This window comes from Vidua chalybeata, chromosome 3 (assembly GCF_026979565.1).
Source record: "Vidua chalybeata isolate OUT-0048 chromosome 3, bVidCha1 merged haplotype, whole genome shotgun sequence".
NCBI classification, from domain to species: Eukaryota; Metazoa; Chordata; class Aves; order Passeriformes; family Viduidae; genus Vidua; species Vidua chalybeata.
Window position 1 is genome coordinate 19,363,538 of NC_071532.1, and position 23,233 is coordinate 19,386,770.

The window sequence follows — 23,233 nt, forward strand, 5'->3', positions numbered from 1 at the left end:
TCTTCCATCTGTTACTCCAGTGACAGCCATTGTAACTGCACAGAGCTGCTCAGATTCAACTGTCTTTTTATCATCTAATATCTGTTGATTTTGTTTTGTTTTGTTTTTTTTCCTACAGAACATGATTAGAAGATAGCACCATACACCATGATCATGGCCCCCCGGAAGAGGAATCGTCATGCGTTGGGGTTTCTTTGTTGTTTTGGAGGTAGCGACCTCCCTGAAATCAACCTCAAGGACAATAATCCCCTCCAATTCCTTGAGTTTTCCGTCCCAATCCCACCAGCAGAAGAGCTCAATGCCAGATTCGCCGAACTTGTGGTAAGTTTCTGCAGACAGATTGATATATTTATGAGGTGGCTGAACTTTTCCCCTTAAAGGAGTAATAAGAGGATTTAAGGGATTTATTAGAGAGCTTCTGTTGAAGCTTTAAAAAAAACATTTTCATTCTTTTATGACTAGTTACTTGGTAGGAGAAAGGTGGCAAGCAACAGGATGGATGATAGTGGCACTGGGTATAAGTACAACAAAATATTTAAATGTGCTTATTTATTTTCATAGCACTATGTAGGATTGAGCATATTAGAAGGAACCTCTCAAGTTCTCTAGAGAGAGCTGACAGTCAATTTCTTGTTTTCAACTTCGGGATAAAATCTGCTGTGTAGTGTAACGAAGTGGAAAATCTTAGGGTTTGCAGATTTGTAAAGTGGGGACTATTTGGTTTTGTTGGTGAGTAGCATTCTGCTGGTGAGGTATAAGAATCAGGTGACCATGCTAATTATGTTTCATCACACAGCTGCCTTTGAACCATGAAATGGTGCTGTTGCAGCAACAGCCATAAACAGGAAGCGAAGGAATTATTTCAGATGAACTTTGTTGTTTTCTTTTGTGGTAAATGTTGCAGACTCCAGGAGCCAGACACTTGCTTTTCATGCCTGGCATCAAATGACTTCACTGTCTTTGTCTTCTTGTTCAGCCGGAATGCAAAACACAGGCAGAGGTCACAGGGCTGGGTTGTTTTTGCAAACTGTGTCGTAAAGGTGATGCCCATTTGATGCAGCTGATTAGATTTCTCATTACCATTCTGAGACTGGAGCTTATGTAAAGCGAGATATCTCTAAGTGTGTATATGCCTGAAGAGTGCAACTGAGGTGAGGAACAGAACAGAAAATACTGGATCTCAGCATTAGAGGAATTTGCCAGTAGTCTTCCTATGTTGCATTTGTAACATTAGCCCAATAAATTCTTGCTCATGACCATAGCTTTGAAATGCTATAGCAATGAAAAGAACCATGTCATTTGCCTATGCAATTGGAGGTTGGTGTATGGGCAACTATAGTATGTCATATCAAATACAGGGACAGCTGTATTTTGTCAGATCAGTGGTCTGAGAACCTAGCCCAGGCTTCAGGTTCAAGATGGGGTCCAAAGCAGATGGCTAGAGAAAAATGTAAGATGTGGCCGTAGGGTGGTCCTTTCCAGGATACTCACCAACACTCTAACAGTTTTCAACTCAAGGACTTCCTCAGTTGGAAGTTGCCTTCTGTGTACATAGTAAATTGGTATGGATTTCTTTTCCATTAACTTTACACTTCCCCGGTACGCATTAGGATTTTCAGTATTCTGTGGCAGGGGCATAGAAATGAGTCAATAGGATTTGCAGCTGTTTCAGGAAGAATAATGTGTTCAGCAGAAGAGTCTACTTGCTTTGAACTGATTTGCAAATAGAGAATCTCCTCTTACAGAAATGTTTCACAAAATTCTGGTCTATATTTAGGTCAGTTTTCTTTTTATGTGGGACTACTTGAGACCCTCTGACTGTGGAGAATTCCACGTGGTGACAAGTATCTCTCAAGAGTAAGAGTATATGTAACCTGTAATCTGCTCTGCTGACAATTTATTTCTGGATGCTGCTTAACTGTTGGTTTTCACATGCAAAGCTTGAACTCCTGTATCAAAGTTCAGCTCTCTCCAATACCAAGATCCATTGAAGCATTCAATCTAGCCTTGCTGAAGACGTCACCAACAGATGTGCTTTGCTCCTGAACTTGGCTTGCTAAACTTGAACTTGTTTACCCTTGGGTCTCAAGCAAGACCTGCTTGAGCTGCTGCTGGGCTTTTGCTTACTGAGAAGGGTATCAGTTTTATGAGGAGTTTGAGAGCTTGTGGTGGTATTAATGATGTTTTTAACTTCTGGTTTTATGTCTGGCGAATACTGGTGTTCCATGTGCTTGCTTGTGGCAAAACAGCTCACAGCTGCCTTATGGAAGTCTATTAAAAAGTATAATTTATAATGTTTCTGGTGCAAAATTTAATGACAAGTATATGTGATGATCTGTAAAAATTTTTGGCCCCAGTTGTTTGAGACTTGTTGGGTTTTGCTATAACTTATTAAATGTGCTGACAGCTTGTAACTGGCATATGCATTTCAAACAAATGAAGCCATTGAAATGAAAACAGATCATATTCAGTTCTTATATTTAATGATAACACCCCAGCCATCATTGCATGAGAAGTAATTTGGGAAAGAAAAGTGCTATTTTTCAGAAGGGTAAAGGTGTACATCACACATTTTTATAAAGCAGCCAGATAGGATGGCAGTGCATGTCCATATGAGGTAACGTGAGAACAGTTGTGGGCTTTATGTGCAAGACAACTCAGGTTGGAAACTGGGCTGGCAAAATGCAGACTTTGTCTAGAAGGGCTGGTTTGTCCACAGGTCTGGATTAATGCATGTTCTATGAGACACTGAAATAAACCAGGCTACATCTGTATTGACAGCTCAGATGAGATTTTAATTGGATTAGAAAGATTCAGTCTGTAAATGCACCAGTGTAAATCAGCGACCTGGAAGTGCCTGAGAGAGCTCTGTGCTGTGTGCTAGCTCCCTGCTGCTTATCCATTAGGGTCTAGTCTGGGTGCACTTGTACTATATAAAAACCAGATTTGAGTGTAAAGCCTTTTGACCCAAATCCCCAAGTGAAATGATGACACCAACATCATCTGAGATCTGTAGTGAGAAGAGCATTTGTGTTAGCTCCCTGAAGCAGGCCCAGGGGGTATAGCATCATCTTGCCATCTGCTCTGTAAAGGGTATAATGAAACATTGGTGTGGTTGAATGAATTTTTAAAAGCCTTATTTTTTCCCTTGTTGAAGTTAAAATCTGGGGCATTTTTCCCATGGAAGAATTAATGACAAGGAAAGCTGAGCATAGTTGTGCTGGAGAAGTCTCCCTTGTGATGAATTTTCCAATCCAGTAAATATTCAGTATTGTTTCTGCCTCATTTTCTGAGGAAAGCTGGCATTTTGAGGATCAGGAGCATGTCTTCTGCTGTTGTTGTGCTACTTAAACTAGTACCATGAAAAGTGAATTTGGAGATGTTCATTTTTCAAGGGGAAGAAATTAGGAATGACCCATTCCAAGCTTTCAAACTTGCTTGTATAGTCCCCAAACTGATGCAGATGCACATGTTAGCACAGCTGCTCTGTTTGGGAGATGTACCCAGAACATTCAGCTATGTAATGGCAGCTGCCTGACTGGACTCTGACCAAGGCAGTGACTGTGAGATGATAAGCTGATGCTGCTTTCAGCTGAAACGCCTGCTCTTGTTGCCATTCAACCAGAAAAACAATCTTAGGCTTATGTGTTACTTGAAGCTGGATGCTGTGTTTATGCCTTGTCTGATTAATTAGAAAATTAAAACAGAAAGAGTTACTCCTGATAGGTCCTAAATTCTATCTTGATTTATTCCACGGGGAACATGTGCAGAGAGTAGGTCTGAATGAAGATGATGGCTTATGGTGACTTGGAATGTTTTGGTTTGGGCTAAGACAGGAGATGATGTACCAGCTCTCAGGCCATCTGCTGGCAGTGACTGCCTTGGGATGAATGCAGTGGTAACAGTACAGGTAAGTTCTTATCAAAGTCTAGATGCACAAAACACAAAGGAAACAAAAATATTTCTGACCACAAATTTTGTCCTTCAAAGGCTGCTTTTGTGAAAGAGGATAGAACAGCTGGCTTTAGCATATTCCCTTCAATGAACAAGCAGAGAAAGAAGCTTTAGGCAGCAGGGTGTGTGGACTGGTCCTGTACCTTGCAAATTGTAAAACTGGCCCTACCTGACCATCGAGGCTGATGTGACCAGCATAACTTCTGTTTCCATACAAAATACCACTGCCATATAGTGGTGAAGTGCTGCTGCAGATGGTGGTCTGTTGGCACTCTCCAAAATGGTTTTGTGCCTGCTGGCAAAAATATCTGTGCTAGACACATGTTTTTCCTTGTACAGATTTATCAGCTGAACAGGAACTACAGAAGAATCTGGAAGAACTATTGTAAGGCAAAGGAAGTAACTTTTTTTCATGGAACAGTTTCTCCGTGCCCTTGTTCCTATTTGTTAGCAGCAGTGTATTCTTGTCACAATGGATTCTGATACTTTGTGCTCATTGTTAGAATCCTGGACTCTTCTTGGTGGTTAAAGGTGGTGTGCTGCTTGACACTAAAGATTTTGCCATCTAGATCTCTTATAACAGCAGCTTGATCTCATATTGGAACTCAGACCACACCAAGAAAGGCGACTGAAATGCTAGCAATTCAGAAAAAAAAAAAACAAAAAAAAAGTGAAGAATGCTAGTACAGAGGAAAGAGAAGTGTGAAAAGCTTGTGCTTTTGTTGTTTCTGTTTTGTTAGTGACTGTGAGATGGTCATGGTATTTGAGAAGGTGGAGTGCAAGGTTCTTTATTTTAAGATGCAAGGTCCTTGGGGAAGAAATGGACTTGTCTTTTGAGTTTGCATTTTCAAAGTTGTTAGTATTGTTGTATCCTCCAAACTTGAATGACTTACCTTCAGCACATTAGATTCTTGTACTGGGCAAGATTTGAGAAATGCTTACTGTTATATTTTTGTGGTTCTTATCTGCCCTTGAAGCATTCTCGCATTTAGTTCAGGTGGGATATTGACTGGAATTCCCTGTCATGGTTTCTCTTACATTACATATGAATCCATTAAATTTTCAGTTTAGGAGTTTTTTCCTTCTTTTTTTTTTATTTTAAATTTTTTCTCTGAGTCTCTAAGGAGGGGTTTTGTTGACTTTCTGGGTTCACAAAAGCTTTTTGTCCATATTGCTATTTACCATCTTCACAGGCTTTTCCAGAACAAAACTTAATAGGTATTTTTATCATAAAATCGAATGGTACATTATTTACAGTTGAGGAGCAGCATAAATACTTGTGAACTCTCTATATTGGAAAAATTTAGAATTATCCCCATCTGTTTTGGCCTGCCTTTAAACTTTTTCTCATCCATTGAATTGCTGAGAGAGGTAGGTTGCTGCTCAGGTGAGGCAGCCTACACTCTTCTCTCTCTCCCTCTCTAGATCTAGCATTGTGATCCCATTGCAAACTCCCAGATTTTGTGGAGAAGATGCATATGGAACCACTATATATTCCTAAACAATAAGACCACTGGAAATCAAGCCCATATTTTCCCTGTAATATTGCCTGAGTGCAGTTAAATGAAGATGGAAGCAAGTACTGAAACAAGGTCTCTGTCCTTCCCTCAGCCCATTCTGGGAACCATGATTGAAACTGTAACCTTGGTTTCTGTCTGCAGTGCTCTGCAACAGCAACCACGAGAACATGGAAGTATGTCCCTTCTTGATGCAACCCTAAATTCAACTCTTAGTCTTTCATCTCATCATCTCATCACCTCTGATTTCATTATATGAAATATAATGCCACAGCATCCAAGTTGGCTCCCTTTCTGAATTAAAGACAAACTAGCCAAGGTATCTAGCTGGAAAAAATGGCAGTGAACTAATCCCTTCTTAAGTAAATCTGTGTCTTCATCTTCTCCTGAAATAGAACTATGGAAGTGGGGTGATGTTTGCTCCTGTTCTGTGTGTTACTGTGCTCTCTTGATTTCTCAACACACCAGGCTAGTATTTGTGAGCACTTTAGTGTCAGAATGCTGAAACAAGTTGATTAGTGTTCTCTGAGTACATGAGCCATCCACATAACTGGTATCTGTGCTAATCCTCTCAGCACAGAGGCAAAGAAGCAGTGGGGTCACCATAGACATGGTGACTTTTATGAAGTGACCAGTAGCATAAAGTTCAGGAAAATTCTGACCTTTGCTTACTCTGTGAAATCTCTCCACATCTGTTCCTTCTCTGCCTTAAAAGAGAGAAAAAATCTGTGATTATGGTCTTGTTTCCCAGAGGAGAGAAAGTTGAGAAAAGGAATGAAAAGAGTTTTATATTGAAAGAAAGGTAAAGCATGGAAGTATCTGGGAATTTGTTTATTTATTTTGTCAAAGGAAGCAAAGCAGTTTCTGAGCAAGGCATAAGTTTGGCACACACTGAATAACACACCTTTAACAGCTTCGGGGAGATGAGATCCAAAGCTAAATAACTGTTGTAGTGGTTTCCACTGCAAACAGCTGACTTCAAAGTAGCAAGTTCCCTTCATGCCTAGTTCTCTCTTGCAGACCATTTAGTGTAATGGATACAACATAAAGCTCAGATGAAAACTAGGCTTCACCACATTGAATAAGTACTCCCATATATCACCAGTCTCACTCAAGCTTGCCAAGTCCTAGCTGTGGCAGTGTTTGTGAGGCCCCTTTTTTGGCTCTGCAGCCTGCAAGAGTATTTATGTGGTAAAAAGTACAAGAAATGCTTCCATTCTGATCTTTCATGTGAATATAGACAATATATGTCAATGTATGTAGGAACAAGAGGACATCAGCTCTTTTTCTATGTGTTTGCTGCTGGGCTTGAAGAAAAAAGTTCCCTATTTCTCCTACAGCTCTCTCGTAATATTTCTGGAAAGCAGAGATGCAGAATTGCCTATTCTGTCTCTTGGCTCTCAGTATGGAGCAACACCTTTTCAGAAAAGTATCTTCTATGTCTGAAGCTTATTTAAGTCCTTCCTTTCTCATTGAAACATTATGACTTGCAAAGACATGCATGTTAGGTCCTTGCTTCAACCCCCAAACACGTGTCATGTGTATTGATAACTGTATTTACTCTCATTTAAGTTCATGCATATTACCAAGATCTGAGTATTTAGTTTCAAATTTTTAGTCTTTTGAGTCATTCTGTCGTTTCTGGATTCATTTGAATACAGGGATTTAATTCCTGTGTCACTTGCCCTGCATGTAAATCACGGTTTCAGATGATGCCTCTGACTAGCCTGCAGCTTTGAGTTGTTGCTAAAAGCAAATTTCTGTGCAACCATAATTTAAAAGTCCCTCTATTCTGTTTTTCCTATAAGAGGAAGCTATTTAATTCCCTGTTCCCATCCCTCATCCCTTCTGTGCTTCTCTGTAATTAATTAATCTACCTAATCTGTCAGGAAGTGTAATGCCAAACACAATTGACAGCTGGGGAGGTCCTTCATTTTTATTTGTATTTGATGAGCTCTGACTTCAGCAAACTAGGAGGCTTTGCTGGCCTTGGCTCAGTGGAGACTCCCCACCCCAGTTATTACTTCCTTTCTTGCACTTAATGAGGATGAACCAGTGGAGGTTGTAAGAAAACGCTGCTGGTGAGACCAAGGGAGAAGTTTCCTAAAAAGAGACTCATATCCAGGAAGCAGCCTTGGCATTGCCCTCTGAGTAGAGGGTGCTGTCTCTGAAAGCAGAAAAAATCCAAAACTTTGAGGCAGCAAATTACTTTTCTTTGCTGATGGTGGCCAGGCCACAAAAACTTCCCTTTCTCTTGGGTTAGTTTATAGTTGTCAGATCAATATTTTTCATGCATTCAGATGCAATTGTCTTCTATTATAATAATGGCAAAACAGCTGGGTGGTTTAAAATTTCTGAAGTAAAGGGTACTGAGGCTCAGGAAGCTAAAGCTCTTCATGGTATCAAAGTCTGTCTAGTTATGTACAAAATTTCTTTATGTTCAGCATAGTCCAAGATTATACATACTCAGGATTCCTCTTTTCTTTTTTAATTTTCCACAGAGGGCATATGTTTCTTCTTTTCTTCCTGCTCTACAGAGAGAGCTTTTCATAATGCTGGTTCTGCTTTACATGTGTCTTATATAAAATACATGTGCACAAGTCCCTGACTTTAATGCACATATCACTACAAGAAGCTTTCTGTAGTTGAATTCAAATCCAAACCCATAAGAGATATTGCATTTTGGGCTTTGTGGCAGAGACAGCTTCCCCTTTCAGGTGCTCACCTATGACTGCATTCCTGTGATAGGGACAGGCTTATGGCCCTGAGTGCAACACCAGCACTTTGTCACTTTAGGCTCCCTTCCAGCAGGTGCAGCTGGTTGGCAGCTCCCAGCTCCCTAAACAGCTGTGTAAGAAGCAGTAGTCACTATGCAAATGTGTGACACAGCTGCTGGGAGAGGAGCATGAGATGGGAGCCAGGTCTCACACTCCGCGTCTAAGAATCAATAGGGATGTGTAAACAAACCTAAATCCAGACCTATTCTTATGTGCGAGATTTTGGGTGTGAAGAAGCTGGGGGTGTCACCAAAGCACCTGTGCAGTTTTAAGGATTTTGTACAGGCATACACTGTGTTTTAGATCTTGTTGCTTTATTAAAAGCTTATGGACAGAGGAACCAGTTCAGTTTCACTGAAGACAGTAGTGGAGTTACATCATTCTCCATTGACTGAAATTTGGCCTGTATGGTATTTTCTGTGTCTTTGGTGGTTGTTGGCTTCTGAATATCCCAAGAAGAGCATATTGACTTCCTTTCTGAAAAGTGGGAAGGGTCGTGGTCATGGTTGGAATATTTGAAGGGAACGTCTGAGTGTGTTCTGAGAATGATTTACTTACAGTAGACATGAAATGCCTGAGCAAGCTCTCACAGGACTACATATTTTTAACAGGGCAATGCTGCTGTTTCATGGGAACATGCAGGGAAATGCATGTAGTACATCTAGGGCAGAAGAGAAGTACTGGATTTTGGGACCATAGTAGATATGTAGCTTGGGAAACAGAAGGAGGGGAAAGAACAGATCTACCACTAGAGGATGGAAGTGCTAAGTTGTCAATCTTATGTCTTCCCCCTGTTGAATGCTTGAGAACTGTCATGATATCCTAACCCTGAAATCATGGATAGGGTGGATATGCTTAATGTCAGAAATCGTGTGGCCATGTGTTTCTAACACCTTTATCACCTGATTTGCTAATACTATCATGTTTTGGCATAGCTACAAGTGTTAAGCAGCATAATATAAAAAGAAAAAAATAACATAAAGCTCTACTCTGGCCTTTTTCCTTAGCAAGGCATAATTAATATTTGAATGTTTTTTGTCTTCCTCTATGGCTATAACAAAGTGTCAGCAACTTTCTGGATTGAGCCTGAAGGCTGCTGAAGTGATAAAACACTGAGATGATATTGATAGTAAGAGTCACACGTGCTAGCTGCAAGGATCAAATTAACTTATCTCTATTTCAGCTTTCTGGAGCTTTTCCAGCTATACTTGGATAGATACAGAATAGACAATTTTCTACCCTCCTTCTAGAATTGCACCAGCATTCTCATATATTTCCTGACACTTTGCCTGATGATTTAGAGAGTGGGGCTCTCTTCGGTAGAAATAGCATAAACAGCAGCAGTACAGGGATGTCCTATTGCCCCAACATTTTCAAATGGCTTCTCTGAGTATGATTCCTGCCCTTCTGTGGTTTCTATCCTTCAATTCTCTTTATTAGTGTCCTATGTTTTTCAGAATTGTATTTGATGGCTTAGAAATCTATTATTAAGACCTCATCCCTCACCTTCTGAAGATAATATTTGAATCTAGATTTGGTCTGCTAAGGAAAGGTGAGAGATAGTTATAAAACATGTAAGAAAGGTAATATGGGAGGAGAATGTGCAACTTGGAAATGCATCTACGAGAAATGACAAGAGGAAAGTACTATGTCATGTAAAGACCTTGTTGACTAGATTGTAACTGGACAGGAGATTGTGATAAGAAGGAAGTGTCTTCCATAGTATTGAAGAAAAAGACACAACAAATGAAGTAGCTGTGGTGCTGAAGGGAGAGTGAAGATGGAGATGATATGGAATGAATGCTAGGCCAAGATGATCTTTTGGCTGTACTTTTGGAGTGAATGAATGATGATGAAGGGAGGTTGAATGACAGAGGTTTTTCTTCTGCAGCTTAGAGAAGAACGGCCAGAGATATTGTAGTAGGTATGTTTTTATACTTAGCCTGATATCAGCAAGAAAGGGGAAGCCAGATCTCTCTGTCAATGAAGACCTTATAAATTTGTAATAATTTATAATAATTCCTCACCTGAAGCTGAAGAAGCAGTGAAATTTTCCAGTGAAGAGAAAAGATTGAGAAACAGGATGGGATGTAAGTGTCTTGCCAGATAGTAGTTATCTTTAGGGAAGTAGACTGGAAGTAGACAGCTGGAGTTTAAGAGGAACTGTTAAGAAAATAAGATAATTGAATGGAGAAGAAGATAACAATCATGAAGTATCATCTGTTTAATATGTTGACTAAGATTAGTTTCTGTAGTTGTTCACCTAGTAACAGTTTATATCAGATATAATCATGGCTCCGATAGTGTATCATACAGCCTGAGGGAGAGTGGGGGGAAAAGGGTTTGTAATTATGTCATGTCTCTGTGCCCTTCTGTTGGTGGATTCTAGCTTCAAACAGTACTCGAGGTTGTTTATCATTTAGGGGACTTGCTGAGGTGATTTGGGATTGCTCTTCCATTGCTGGAAGGAAATGACCTCTTCTTTGCCTGGTGTACAAGACTCCAAAATGGGGAGCACAAGGTGCTACAGGTGAGGTGGATAGAGTAGCACCTTTTTAGGGCAGAAGGTTTCCAGGTCAGCAGTTTTCTGGCACCTTCCTCCACGCTAGGTAAGTAGAAGATTTTGGTGTCACTAAATACAGCAGAGGTCCTTCTGTTCATCCTTCAGCACCAGGTGGGAGCAGCACATGGAAAACAAGTGTTAGAAGGTGCTTTTTCTGTCACTTATCACACCAGACTGCCCCTCTGCTCTGTTTTGATGTTTTTTATTCTTAGGCAGTACATAAGATGCTTTTCACCTGGCACTGTAACAGCACTGACCCAGAGCTTTTAACATTAGGTACCTTGTTGTCTGTAAGCTTGATGGGAGGAAAAATTTTTCAAGGACATTGCATTTTCCTAGTTATCCCTGCAAATTTGCACAACTAAATTCATGCATTTGTGAGGGATTTTTTTTTCCTTGTGTGAAACAGGGACTAGTAGTAATGCTTCTTAGGCCAGTTTTAATGCATAATTGTAGCCAGATTGAAAAGGTGCTGAAAAGATGAAGCATGTGTAGATTATAGGCAGTACAGGAGTCTTCCCATGGCAAATGTATTGAATTTGAAGAACTTGGGAGCAAATCTCTATTACTGCCTCCTGTCATAGACATTGCCCTGCTGTTATCTACTTGTTCTTTTTGTAGAGAGAATCTGATGCAAGACTCTGCTGCCTTCCTGTAGACCCAGTGGTGTATGCAAAAAAGCCCTAGTCGACATTTATATATTCTATGCACTTTTACATTAAAAACACTTCAGGGCGTCTTTTAATTTTGCAGTTTTCCATCATTTGTTGACCACATAAAGGAAAGGAAAGACTGCCCACACTTAAAAACAACCTTTGGAAAAGGTTACCAGCATGCACAACTGCATGCAATAGTTTACTACGTGGAGGCTTAAAGAATAACTTCTCCAAAGGAAATTACAAGGGGAAAGCAGATTGCAGTTTAGCAGGTTGGAAGGTGTCCAGGGAGATCCCTGAGTCATAGAAAAATCCATTGGGATTGCTTTAGTGGCTGTGTTTTAGCATTACATCTTGAACAGAGAGGAACAGCTGCACAAGTTTGTTGGTTGGTGTGAAGCTGTTGGCTTAAACATTAATGATGTGGAAGAACTTTGGATCACAAATGCTAAACCGGATACTAAATGCAATTATGATTTGTTGTTAGGAGATGATGCAAGGCCCATGCTCATTCTTCTCTTATTCTTTTTGCTGTATTTTGTGAAAAATTCTGATTATTTCTTCAGTGGAAACATGGAGAGAAAAGCATATTAGGTGGTGTTTTCTTAAGCCCAGTGATGTCAGTGCAGTAGTTTCTGTTCTGCTTATCAGAATACTTGAGCAATGAGACAGGACAGGGTGTGAGTGAATAACCAAATATACTGTCATGCCTTCAATTCACTGTTTGACTATGGAAATACTCTGTTTATGTGAGGGAAGAGCATTGTGGAATTTCCCTCCTCTTCAACCCAGAGGAGATAACAGAAGCCTCATATGTGGATGACATTCTCGCTGGTCTGGACTGATTAGTAGTAAATACTGATCATCTCTATTTATTGAAGTAGAAGTTAACAATTAGTGAAAAGGAGACTGATAAATTTCTCAGTCTATTCTATGTTGGAAATCCATGCTGTAGACTATAGAGTGAGCCACTGTTAGAGATGGTTAAGCTCAGAGGTTTCGTCTGTTACAATTTTAAAGGGGTTATTTAGTTAATATTTTCCCCTGGTGTAAATCCAAAGTAAGTCCACTCGATTTAATGGAGTTTGGGACATTCTGATTTCTGGTTTGCACTACCAAATTTGGAATAATAACTCAGAGGGCAAGAGAACAACTAAAGCTAGCTTCTGATTTTGCTTTTGTCTGTGTAAACTTGAACTTGTGCCAGAAAATGATGTTGATTTAGTGAAGTTCCTGTGAGTTTACCCTGTGTATAAGCTTGAGTATGTGTTTCTAAGCTGCACAACCAAAGCTCAACAAGATGTTAATTTTGCTCATTAAATTCTCAACCAATGTCTCAGTTCCTCCTGCCCTTTTACGTAATATTTTATCAGAGATTTAAAGGTCAGCCAAGCTCTGACTTACCCTTGTTTTCCTCTATAGGGGCATGTGGCAAATAGGATGCACACAAGAGAATAAAACTGTGAGAGGAGGAGTAGGTGGCACTGACGCCCCTGGAAATTCAGCCTGCCTTTGGTGCAGCAGCAATCCCCAGCCCACATTTTGAAGGTTGAGCCAGCAGGACTGTGTTTGGGCAGGAAGCGATCAGAGAGGTGTGTGCCTGTGTGCTTTGGCACAGTCTAGACTGTGAATTGCTCCAGCCTAGGAACCTCCTCTGAACTCATTAGTATTAAAACAGAACAGAGGGAACTTTGTAGGGAGGGAGAGGGTGTGGAAGCAGGAAAGGTAGCAGTTTAGATGGCAGTTTCCTAATAACCTTTCCCACAACTACCTTCCCATACAGGGTCTCAGCTAGAGGACCTTGGCATGAAAAACAAACCCTGGCACAGGGAGGGGGAAGGGAGGGAGGAAATGAGGAGAGGGAAAGGAAATAAGGGGTGGAAAATGGGCACTGTGCTGAAACAGCAGATTTTATTTTTATTTAGTGTTATATATGCTGATGGTGGAACCTCTGTTTGAGAGAGGTATTTGGTACCATGTATATAATCAGAATGTGGAGGTAAATTTGGTACTTGTAGCAGAGGACTTGCAACCCGTCATGGTGAAAAAATGTATCAAGGAGAGGTGTAACAGCTTCAGTTCTGTTTGGAGTTTTCATTTAATTGACTGGATGGTGAAATGCAGAGCACGTATATTAGGAAATGATCATCAACATGATCCAGGAAACTCCTGGATTGCTTATGCTCTGCTGTGCTGTCCCTCCAGCAGATATGGGAGTGGTTGAAGTCCCCCAGGAGGACCAGGGTTTGCCACTGTGAGGCTGCTCCTGTCAGTTTACAGAAAGGCTTCCTGGTCAGGCAGCCTACAGCAGACTCCCTTGTAATGCCACTTGTCCCTGTCCTCCCTTTAACCTGACCCATAAGCTCCTAGTCAGCTCCTCACCCATCCCCAGGTGGAACTCCATACATTCCTGCTGGTTACTGGCATAGAGGGCACCACTGCCTCCTCATCAACTCTACCTGACCTTTCTAAAGTGTCTTCCATTCCAGCTCGTAGGAGACATCCTACCACATCTTTGTGATGCCAGTGAGATCAAAGCCCTGCAGGTGTGTGCACATCTCAAACTCCTCGTTTATTCCCCATGCTATATGATGTATGGAGGAATTTTAGTAGGGTCTCTGACTCTGAGTTATTGGCAGCAGTGCTTGGAATTCCTTTTTGCTGCTCTCCAGGTGCTCTCCTGCTGTCATGTGATCCCTTTCTAGTATCTGGGCATCTATTGCTGGCAGTGACATCAAATTGGTAGGAGTGGATGGATTGAGGATCCCCTTCCCCAGCAACTTTAGTTTAAAGCCTTCACCATCTCAGCGACATAACTGAAGATGCTCTTCCCCTTCTCTGACAGATGGACCTGTTAGCCCCAGCAGGCCAAGTTTCTCAAAATGAATCCCATGGTCTAAACAGCAAACACATGGCTGTGACACTAGTCCTGTAGCCATTAGTTGATTTACCAGATTGAACTGGCCCTTTCAAACCCCTTCCCTTTGACCAGGAGAATTGGTGGAAAAGCTACCTGCCCTCCAGAGTGCCTTACCGCAGCTCCCAGAGCTCTGTAATCCCTCTGGATACTCCTCAGACTGTTCCTGCTCATATCACTTGGGCCCACTTGAAACAACAGCAGTGAATAATAGTCAGCAGACCGTATGAGGTAGTCTCTCAGTGATATCCCCAATATGAGCCCTCAGTAAGCAGTACATCTCTCTAGAGTGTGTCACTGGGCACAAATCCATACTGTGCATATGTCAAAAGATAAGCTTAAAATAAGGTGGGAAAATTGTGTGAAAAAAAATGATGGCATTCCAGGTGGACAGTTAAAAGTTCTTTTAATAGCAAGTCTAGTAATTCAGGACAGAAAGCAGCCAGGGACAGTTTTTCAGAGAAAAAAAATAGGGATTATAGTAGAGCATAAGTGAACATAAGTCATGCAAGTTTTGAGGGTTTAAAAAAAAAAAAAAAGTCATTGATTATATGGAATATGTGGAGTATATAGCCAGCAGGGCAGTCTGGAAGATGCATGAAATAAGCTTTGCACTTAGCTTTGGTAAGGTCTCAGCTGGAACACTGTCCTCACTTTTGAACAGTGCAATTCAAGAAAGATGTGCTTTGACTGGGTAAAGACCAGCAGTCAATTAGAAGAGTGAGAGATCCAGAGGACATATCCTCAAAGAAAGACTGAAAGAGATCGGTTTGTTTAGCCTCAAAAGAGGAGACTGAGAAGGGACATAACAACAGTCTTTAACAGCCTCAAAAACTGTTATCAAGAGGAAGGAAAAAAAATCTGCTCACCACATTAGTCCTTGATAGGGCCGGAAGTAATAGGCTTAAATTGCAGCAGCAGGGATTTAGATTAGACATGAGCCTGACTATTCAGTTTTCATCCCTGTCCCTCTCATTGGGCTCATTCAAGTTCCCTGACATGGACATGCAGCCCAACTTAACAGAAAAAGCTGTGATGATAGATGGCTGTTTTATTGTTCCCATATGCTCATCTATATCCATGGAATGTCCCTCTTTCTCTGTCTGTATTATAGCCCTGCATATGAGAGTGGGTGTCTGAGACTTGATCTTTTTTCTCTCTCTAAACACCTGTGTGTATTGTTGCATGAAGTACTGAAGGTACTGGTTTTCCTCATTCTTTCTCTTTCTGTTTGGACCAGCAGATTGTTGTCTCATGCATGTGGTTTGCCTGTGAAGGACAGAAAAATGAAGAGCAGATGGTGTTTCAAGTGGCCTGTGAGAGGGGATTGCCACAATAGGCCTTGCTGGTTATGTGTACTTGTGTGCTATCAAGTCACAGAGAACTTTGAGGACTAGGAGAGGGACACGATTTAGCTCTTCTCCAGGAAACAAGGAAGCAATTAACCAGTGATTAAGAAGGGAAAAAGCAAGCAGTATAATGAGGGGTACATTTGGGGTGAGAGGGAAACCTGTTAGTTGACTTTGTGTGTGAAGAATTTCTCTACCAAAAAGCAGTGCCCTTGATGGATGAAAGTCTTATGCTGCTGCTAAGCCTTAAGAATGAGTAACTTCTGTGTTGGCAGGGTAGAGGAGAAACACATCTTTCAGTATGTAAACATCAGGTGCTTTCTGTCTTGTACTGTTATGACTGAGAATCAAGGGATTTGGGCCCCTAGAATTGAAGGGGTTTTAAAGCTGCAACTTTTTGAAAAAGCAAGGAGGAAAGAAGAGTGTAATGGGAATTGCAGCCTTTTGTTTGTCTGCTTCTCTGCTTTACAGTCAGATCCGTGGCAGTAGCTGAAATGTAAACATTGCTTCCTCTGCCAACAGGCTGTGTTAGCAATTCATGTGTGCACAGTGGTTTCCTAATGCACAAATCTAATGATAAAACATTGTGGGTATGGGCCGATGTTACGTGTTGCCTTATGTATATAGTTCTTGTGTATGTAAGGTGTGGGAGGCATGCATATCTGCACATACACATACTATATGTATGTAAATACATGGAACCCAGTGATGTTTTACTATGATGAACCTAATTCTTACCAATTGTAAAACTGATCAAAATGTTACTGCCATGCCTCTCACAATGTGCTGCTTGTGTGCTTTACAAAAGCTGCTTTTAATTCAAAGGGTTAGGATGAGATAGAAGAGCTTGAAGGGGGAGGGACTGGCTTGTTTTGGGGTTCATTTTGCTTTTTACTTCATGGGTTATCTGTGAACTTAGCACATATGCCAGGTACCCCAGTGGGAGGTTTTGACCAATGTATTTCATCTGGAGATATGCTGGCCGTGTAGGTGGTAATGCTGTTTACTGATCCAAAACTTTTGCGCTGTTCATTGCTCTAGTTTGTACTGGAGTGTAGGTGGTTTGTGCAGTCAAATGAACCTCATTCACTGACAGTTCAGACAGGCAGTCTTTCAGAATGCTTCATTGACCTCCTCAGCACTGGAAATGAACATTCTTCCTGCAGACTACCTTTTACATGTCAGCCTGGAGAGCTGGAATGAACAAAACAGTGGAAGGAAAACTGTAGGGGAACAAGCCTATACTGTCCCCTGGAGGCAGACACAGTGATTAAATAGGGAAGGTTTATCTCTTCTATTTGAGGGATTTGTAAGTTTTTTTGCAAAGAGACTGAGATCTGAGTAAGATTGTTTTGGTTCGTTACTTTGTTCATTCACTGCACTTATCTCTGAAGCAGTTTTTTGGGCAGCTGCCTCTGGACGTATGATGAGAGCGTTTCTGCTACTCCCTTTTTGGTGGGCACAGCTTGAATGTGAAGAACCAGACTAATCTGCTTGTTATTTGCCAATGGAATCTGGCATAGGCAGCATGAACAGAAATAAAAATGCTCCTGGGGCTGTTGTTAGTGTGAAAATGTAGTTTTTGGTCACGTGTTAGCAACATGGTCCTACTCGGTCCATTTTTTACAGCAGTAGTAGTTATGATGGATAGGATTCTCTATTCCAAAAGCTTGTAGTGTGCTGCTGACAACTTTGCCCCTGATCTCTTTCCACTGCTTCTCTTTCTTCTAAAGTTCCAGGCATGTCAGTGCCTTTTATATCATTCTTTGCTTGAGTTGCATTTCAGCATTGATTAACCCACCATCAACAATCCCCCAGAAGTAATTACACATGAACATGAACCTTCACTGGGGCCTGCCGGTGGATGCTGGATAGGATCCCATGGTGTGTCATAGTCATTGTTTACTTTGTACAAGATTTAAACAAATTTGTTCAGAGCATAAGGCCATCAGCTGTGCTAAGGCACTTGGGAGCATTGGTGGAACTGGAATGTGGCCTTTCTGGGGACATGGTGACAGACATCTGTATAAATGACCTTGGGGAACCTGAAGTAACAGGTATCATACTGGATAGGGAATTTATACTGGCAGCAGTGCATTATAATTGGTTTTGTAACTTGGGTGGATTTGGTGCTGTAAAGAGACTATGATTGATGAGGTGGACAGGGGGGAGTGCATTTGTACTTGACAGGTGAAATTGGTCAGTGGGAATGAGAAAAAAATTAGTGAGGGGAAAAAGAAATGGTAGGTGTGTGCAAGAGAAAGAAAAAAAGGAATATGAATATGAACGTGGGAATGAAAGGAATGTGGGAATATGAACAGCAAGCAAGGTAAGAGCAGTGCATTAAAATAAAATTCATACAGTGGGTATAATGTGAAAATGAATGTACCCTTGGAACCTAAATTTTTAAGCATTCCAGGCAAGTAATTAAAATAAATAGTCTTCAAATTATGAAGCCTGTCCTAGAGTATGTAAATTCTCAGTTTTCCTTATTGGATGACTCACAAAGAATCATTAAAGGTAATGCTGGTGTGATGGAGCAAACTGCACAAAAAATATTGCAAATAGCATTGTTATCACCATCTGGAAAGATACAATGACTCAACTGTAACACAAAATCAGCCAGGCTGTTTGAGGTAGAGAGTTGGAAAGTGTTTGACCATCTTCAAAGCCATCTCTGTGGCTTTGTGTCTTGCAGGGTTTCACACAGCCTTCTGAAACTTTTGGTGTTGTTCACAGGTCAAATAACTGCTGCCCTCATCTGTTCTGGAAGTTCTAAAGTTTCCATTTTGAGTTTAACAAAGAGGAGTAGAGTTTCTGGAGGGCTTTGCCAGTTTGTGCCATCTGGTTCCCAAGGAGCCTGTTAATGTCAAGACCTGGCTGTCCTTTTGCTTAAGTGCACATCACCTGTTATAGAACCCATCAATGCAATGAGTTGTAATCAGACAGTCAAAATAGGCATCTCTGAACAGTGGAAGTGTTGAAGCCTGTTTGCCTATGTGTTATTTCTTAGTGTTGGATTCTATGGTGTAAAATAAAGATTGATTTCAGGTCAAAGCTATTCCATTTGAGGATCATAAAAACATATAATTTTTAAATAATGCTTAAACAGTTGCCTGAATATGTCTTTAGGTAGAAATAAAGTTTAAAAAATCAGAATATGCTTTTATATATCATGAACATCTCTGTCATAAAAATAGCAATTAAATGTGAAACACAGGCCTAGGGAGGATGCTTGTAGACATTCTCCCAAGAGCCCTGTAAGTTAGAGAAACTGTGACCTACAGGTAAAAAATTAAAAGTGTAATGCAGCTCTCTGTAGCTAAAATTATAAGAAATTGATGAAATAAGACAGTTATCCAACTGGACATAAGAAAATAAGCAAAATGTCCTCTTCCTTCTGGGAAAATATTTGTTACGTCCATATTAATCAAGTTATTGCCTGCAGTAAATATATCATATGAGCATTCATCTGAGGATTTCATAATGCTGGAAATGCTATGCATGACTCATTAAACATTTATGAGGATAAAACAAAACATAAACAACAACAAAACAACCCACTAGCCTGTAAAGGTTGGTTGTTTCCATTTGCAGGTTTTTGTATTTTGCAAAATAAAGCAGCTGTCTGACCTTAAGTCAGTGTGAAACTCCCCGTGACCAATAAGTCCAGCAGCCAATGGTCCTGGGACGAGTAGAATGAGAAAGTGAAACTGAGGAGATCTCCTCCCATGAGTGTCCGAATATCCCTGGAGAACCAAGTTTGGGGCTCTTGGCCTCCATGATTCTGACTTCAAATCAGGAGATGTTGGAGACCAGAAGCTGTGGTTCTCTGTGTACTTATGGCCTTGAGTTTTCTCCTTTAGAGGCAGGCATGTTGGTAGGTGTTAAGGGTTCTCCTTCAGTGGGTCTCTCTCCAAGTGAACCACTCTCCTACATTACCAAAATCTTATTTTTTTCTCTTTATTAATTTCATTTTGTGTCACTAAACAAAGAACTGACCAGGTAAGAAATACTTTTGTGGAGCTTTGAGTATCATTACGGAGCTGGTGGCTGCCCAGCATCAAATCCAGCCTTCATGCTCTGATGAACGTTCCCAAAAACAAGGGACATAATGTGGTTTTAAATCCTGCAAAATACTGGATTTATGTTTCCTATCCATTTCTCCTTCTTGTTCTGTTTCTTTCTCTCTGTCTCTTATTTCCTTGGGTTGTAGCCATTTTGAATGGAGGCCATCTTCTCTTTTGGCCTGAGAACTGGACTGGAAGTATTTGAACCTCAAATCCACTTCCAGTTCTTTTTAAATGTTTTATCATTGAAATTCCGGCAAGATAGTGATAAAATAAAATGCCGGCAAGAAAGTGAAATTAACTGAATTAACTACCACTAGATAAAATAAAATAGGAAATAAATTAAGGAGAGAAATGTAGGCACTATTAACTGGGCATGCTTTACATCTTCCTCAGTCCAGCCCGGCAATAAGACCCTTTTAATCTCTGTTTCATGCAAGTCCAAGCATTTTTAAGAGCCAGGAGGCTGAGTTCCATTGAGCAGGGTCACGCTGGCGTGAATTGCTGGAACCAAGCTGCCCATCCAAGGTGTAGAAAGGGACTTACTATCTTTCTGTTAGGAAACTTGCACAGGTGCTGGAGCAGGGAGTTTTCCCTGCTTTGTTCTGACCGATCCTTTTTTCCTTGCCCTTTACAATTGCTCCTTGGGCATTCAATCACATTGGCTTCCTTAGTCTGGCTCCAGCCCCAGTCTTGATGACTGCATTCAGGTTGTCGTTCTTCCCCTTTCCTGCCAAATTTGGCAATTCCTTTCTCTTTTCAATAGCCGCTTGCCATCACTGAGCTAACTCTACAGTCTGAATTTCTATATACTGACAGATCTGCTTCTGTCATTGGGTCAGAATGACCTGTTCACTAACCAAATTACCCTCCTGAAATTTATTCTTTCTGTTGTTCCTCCTGCTTCCCTCCAAGGCAGCCAGTTTCCTTATGTGCAGTCTGTTAGGATCCCAAGTCAGAATAGAAAAATAGCCTGCCTAATTCAGGGTCTTCTTAGCTAGATCCCTGGTTTTCCTCTGCAGTCACAGTGATCTTTTGTTCATCTTTTATAGAATGGGAGAGGTAAAATGATTTGGAGAGTTCTAGAAGAAGATCTCATCTTTCTTGTATTTTGCAGAGATTTCTTGGGTTTTTTTATAGGGCAGGTGTTGATTGATGGTGTAGGTAGATGAGGACATTCAGGCCTCTTCAGTTCTTCCCACTCCTTTCTTCTTCTCAGTGAAGGAGCACACCTTGCTGAACACTAACTTCAGGAAAGGGAGTTGAGGCACTTGACTACTGCTTTGTGTTCTGGAGATGTTTCTTTCCCTGCTGAATATTCGTACTTGCTCCCTGCCCATCTGACCTGGGTGTTAGAACCCAGCATTTTACTTCCTAACAAAGACAAACACTAACTTTCAAAATGCTATTTTCCAGACAGGTGTGTTTGGGTCTGCCTCTGGTGATCCCCTTATGCCTGGAAACCCTGAACAATTTCCTTCTTACTATGGTACCTGAGCTAATGTGATGACTTCTAAAGTTCTTTTGACTTCCTCTACCCTCCTGAGTCACAATAATACAGGATACGCTATTTTCCCTCTGAATCTTTCACCCTTTCAAACTAACTTTCTAGACTTTGTCCTGAAAAGCATGTCATGATGCAAAATTATGTGACTAGAAGTTGCGTATTCATACTGTCCATTTGAAAGCAGATTTATCTTTATATCCCTGAATACTGCCACTATCCAGGGCAGTGTCTAGAAGCTGCAGTGTTAGAATCCTGTCCTCAGGGTGGTTTTAGTCAATAGGTACATTCTTTTGATGAAATGGTTGTCTTGAACTGTATTGATTGTGATATTCATTTAGTTTAGTGCAGAGCTTCTGCTGCTTGTCTGATCTGCCAGCAGACTCCAGAAAAAGAACTATGGATTAAAAAAGCCAAGTTAGCTGCACTGTAGTTAAAAGAAAAAAAAAAAAAAAAAAAAAAGACCATTCATTAATAAAACAATCATTATTTTTTTCTAAGAATTCAACTAAGCCCAGACAGCTCATGTATATTCTGGCTTCTATGGTGGTTCTTCCAAACCTGGCATTTCTGATTCCCTATCTGCCCCTCCTTTCCCTTCCACATGCTTGACCTCTAACAGCATTCCTTTGCTTGTCTTAAGGCCTTACATGTAGTTTCACTCTCCCTCTCCCCCCAAGAATGTGATCCTGGCCTGAGTTTTCTAATTGTGTATAGCAAGGATAAAACTCCTTGCCTCGCTTGGCTGCCCCCTTGTTTGGAAACTCACACTAAACATTTCCACATGGTTTGCACTCTTTTTGCACAGCTATTTTTTTTTTTTCCTTTAAACTTTTTCTTGTTTAAAATAACCCTCCAGCTTCTTCTACCTTGGACTGCTGGCACTGACCTCGCCTTGTTACTGTTTGCATTTCTTTTGTACCTTTTTGCAGCTTGAATCTCTGTGGGCTTTTAAATCTGTCAGCAGCCGCTACCAGGCTCAGTGTGCAATTTTGCTCACTGTTTTCACAAGTTTCCCAGCCCTGAACACTTTCCAAATGAGCCATTGTTGGGCTGAGTTAAAGAGGTATTGTCTCTGCTTGGACAAGGTTAGTGTGGGTGCCAGAATCTGTGTGTGCAGCATTTTAGTGCCACAATGTCATCTTGATATAGGACCCCTGGACACTTCCTTCTCCAAATATTTCAAATACATAGGGGGAAAAAACTCAAACGCCTGCCAAAACTGATTCATTGAAATATTACTGGAAGCTTTTTTTTATATTACTAAAACTCTTAATTTAGACATCTTCATCTGTCCCTGCTCATACAGTCTGCTTGCCCTGAAGACCATTCTTTTTTGTTTAATTCTCTTTATTAGCACCTAAAACTGGCAGTTTTGATTGGAGTTCTGTTCTGGTCAGTACTGAATTAACACAGAGGAAGTAGCAATCTCTTGTTTGATAGTTTTAGAGACATGCATTGGAAAAGAGCCTATTGTTATTCACCTTTTACAGAGGAGTAACCAAAGCTGTGGAATTTGGCACTCAGTTCCAGATCACAGTATTATCCTTCATTTTACTATTGTAAGCTTGGCTCAGCTCTAAGAGGGTATGTTCTACTGAGCTCACTTTTCTTAACAGAGACTAAATATGCTGCTCTGATCAACCCCATGTGGCACTGTGGAGTTCTATCCTTTATGTCTGAAATGCTGGGTGTCTTTGATGGGGACTGTGTGGTTTAGAGAACAAACATCTGGAAAAACATTTCAGCCTGTAGGTTGCTGATGACATGACAACTGGCTCATGGCCTTTGCTTGAAAGATAGAAAGAAAATAGTTCAATTTCTCTACAGAAGAACAATTTGGTATTACCAGCCAGGAAAAAAAAAGATGTATCAAACTTTCAGCCTTTCTCTAAGTGTCATAAAGAATGTCCGTGTCACATAATC

General features: G+C 40.8%; 1 protein-coding gene across 1 annotated transcript in view; it reads left to right on the forward strand.

The window, feature by feature from the left end:
* DAAM2 (dishevelled associated activator of morphogenesis 2) overlaps window positions 1-23,233 on the forward strand; it is a 170,579-nt gene that overhangs the window by 54,599 nt on the left and 92,747 nt on the right. The window contains exon 2 of the mRNA XM_053938696.1: window positions 119-321. Coding sequence (XP_053794671.1) covers window positions 148-321 — 174 coding nt within the window. The 5' untranslated portion in view covers window positions 119-147. The remainder of the gene's footprint in view (window positions 1-118; window positions 322-23,233) is intronic.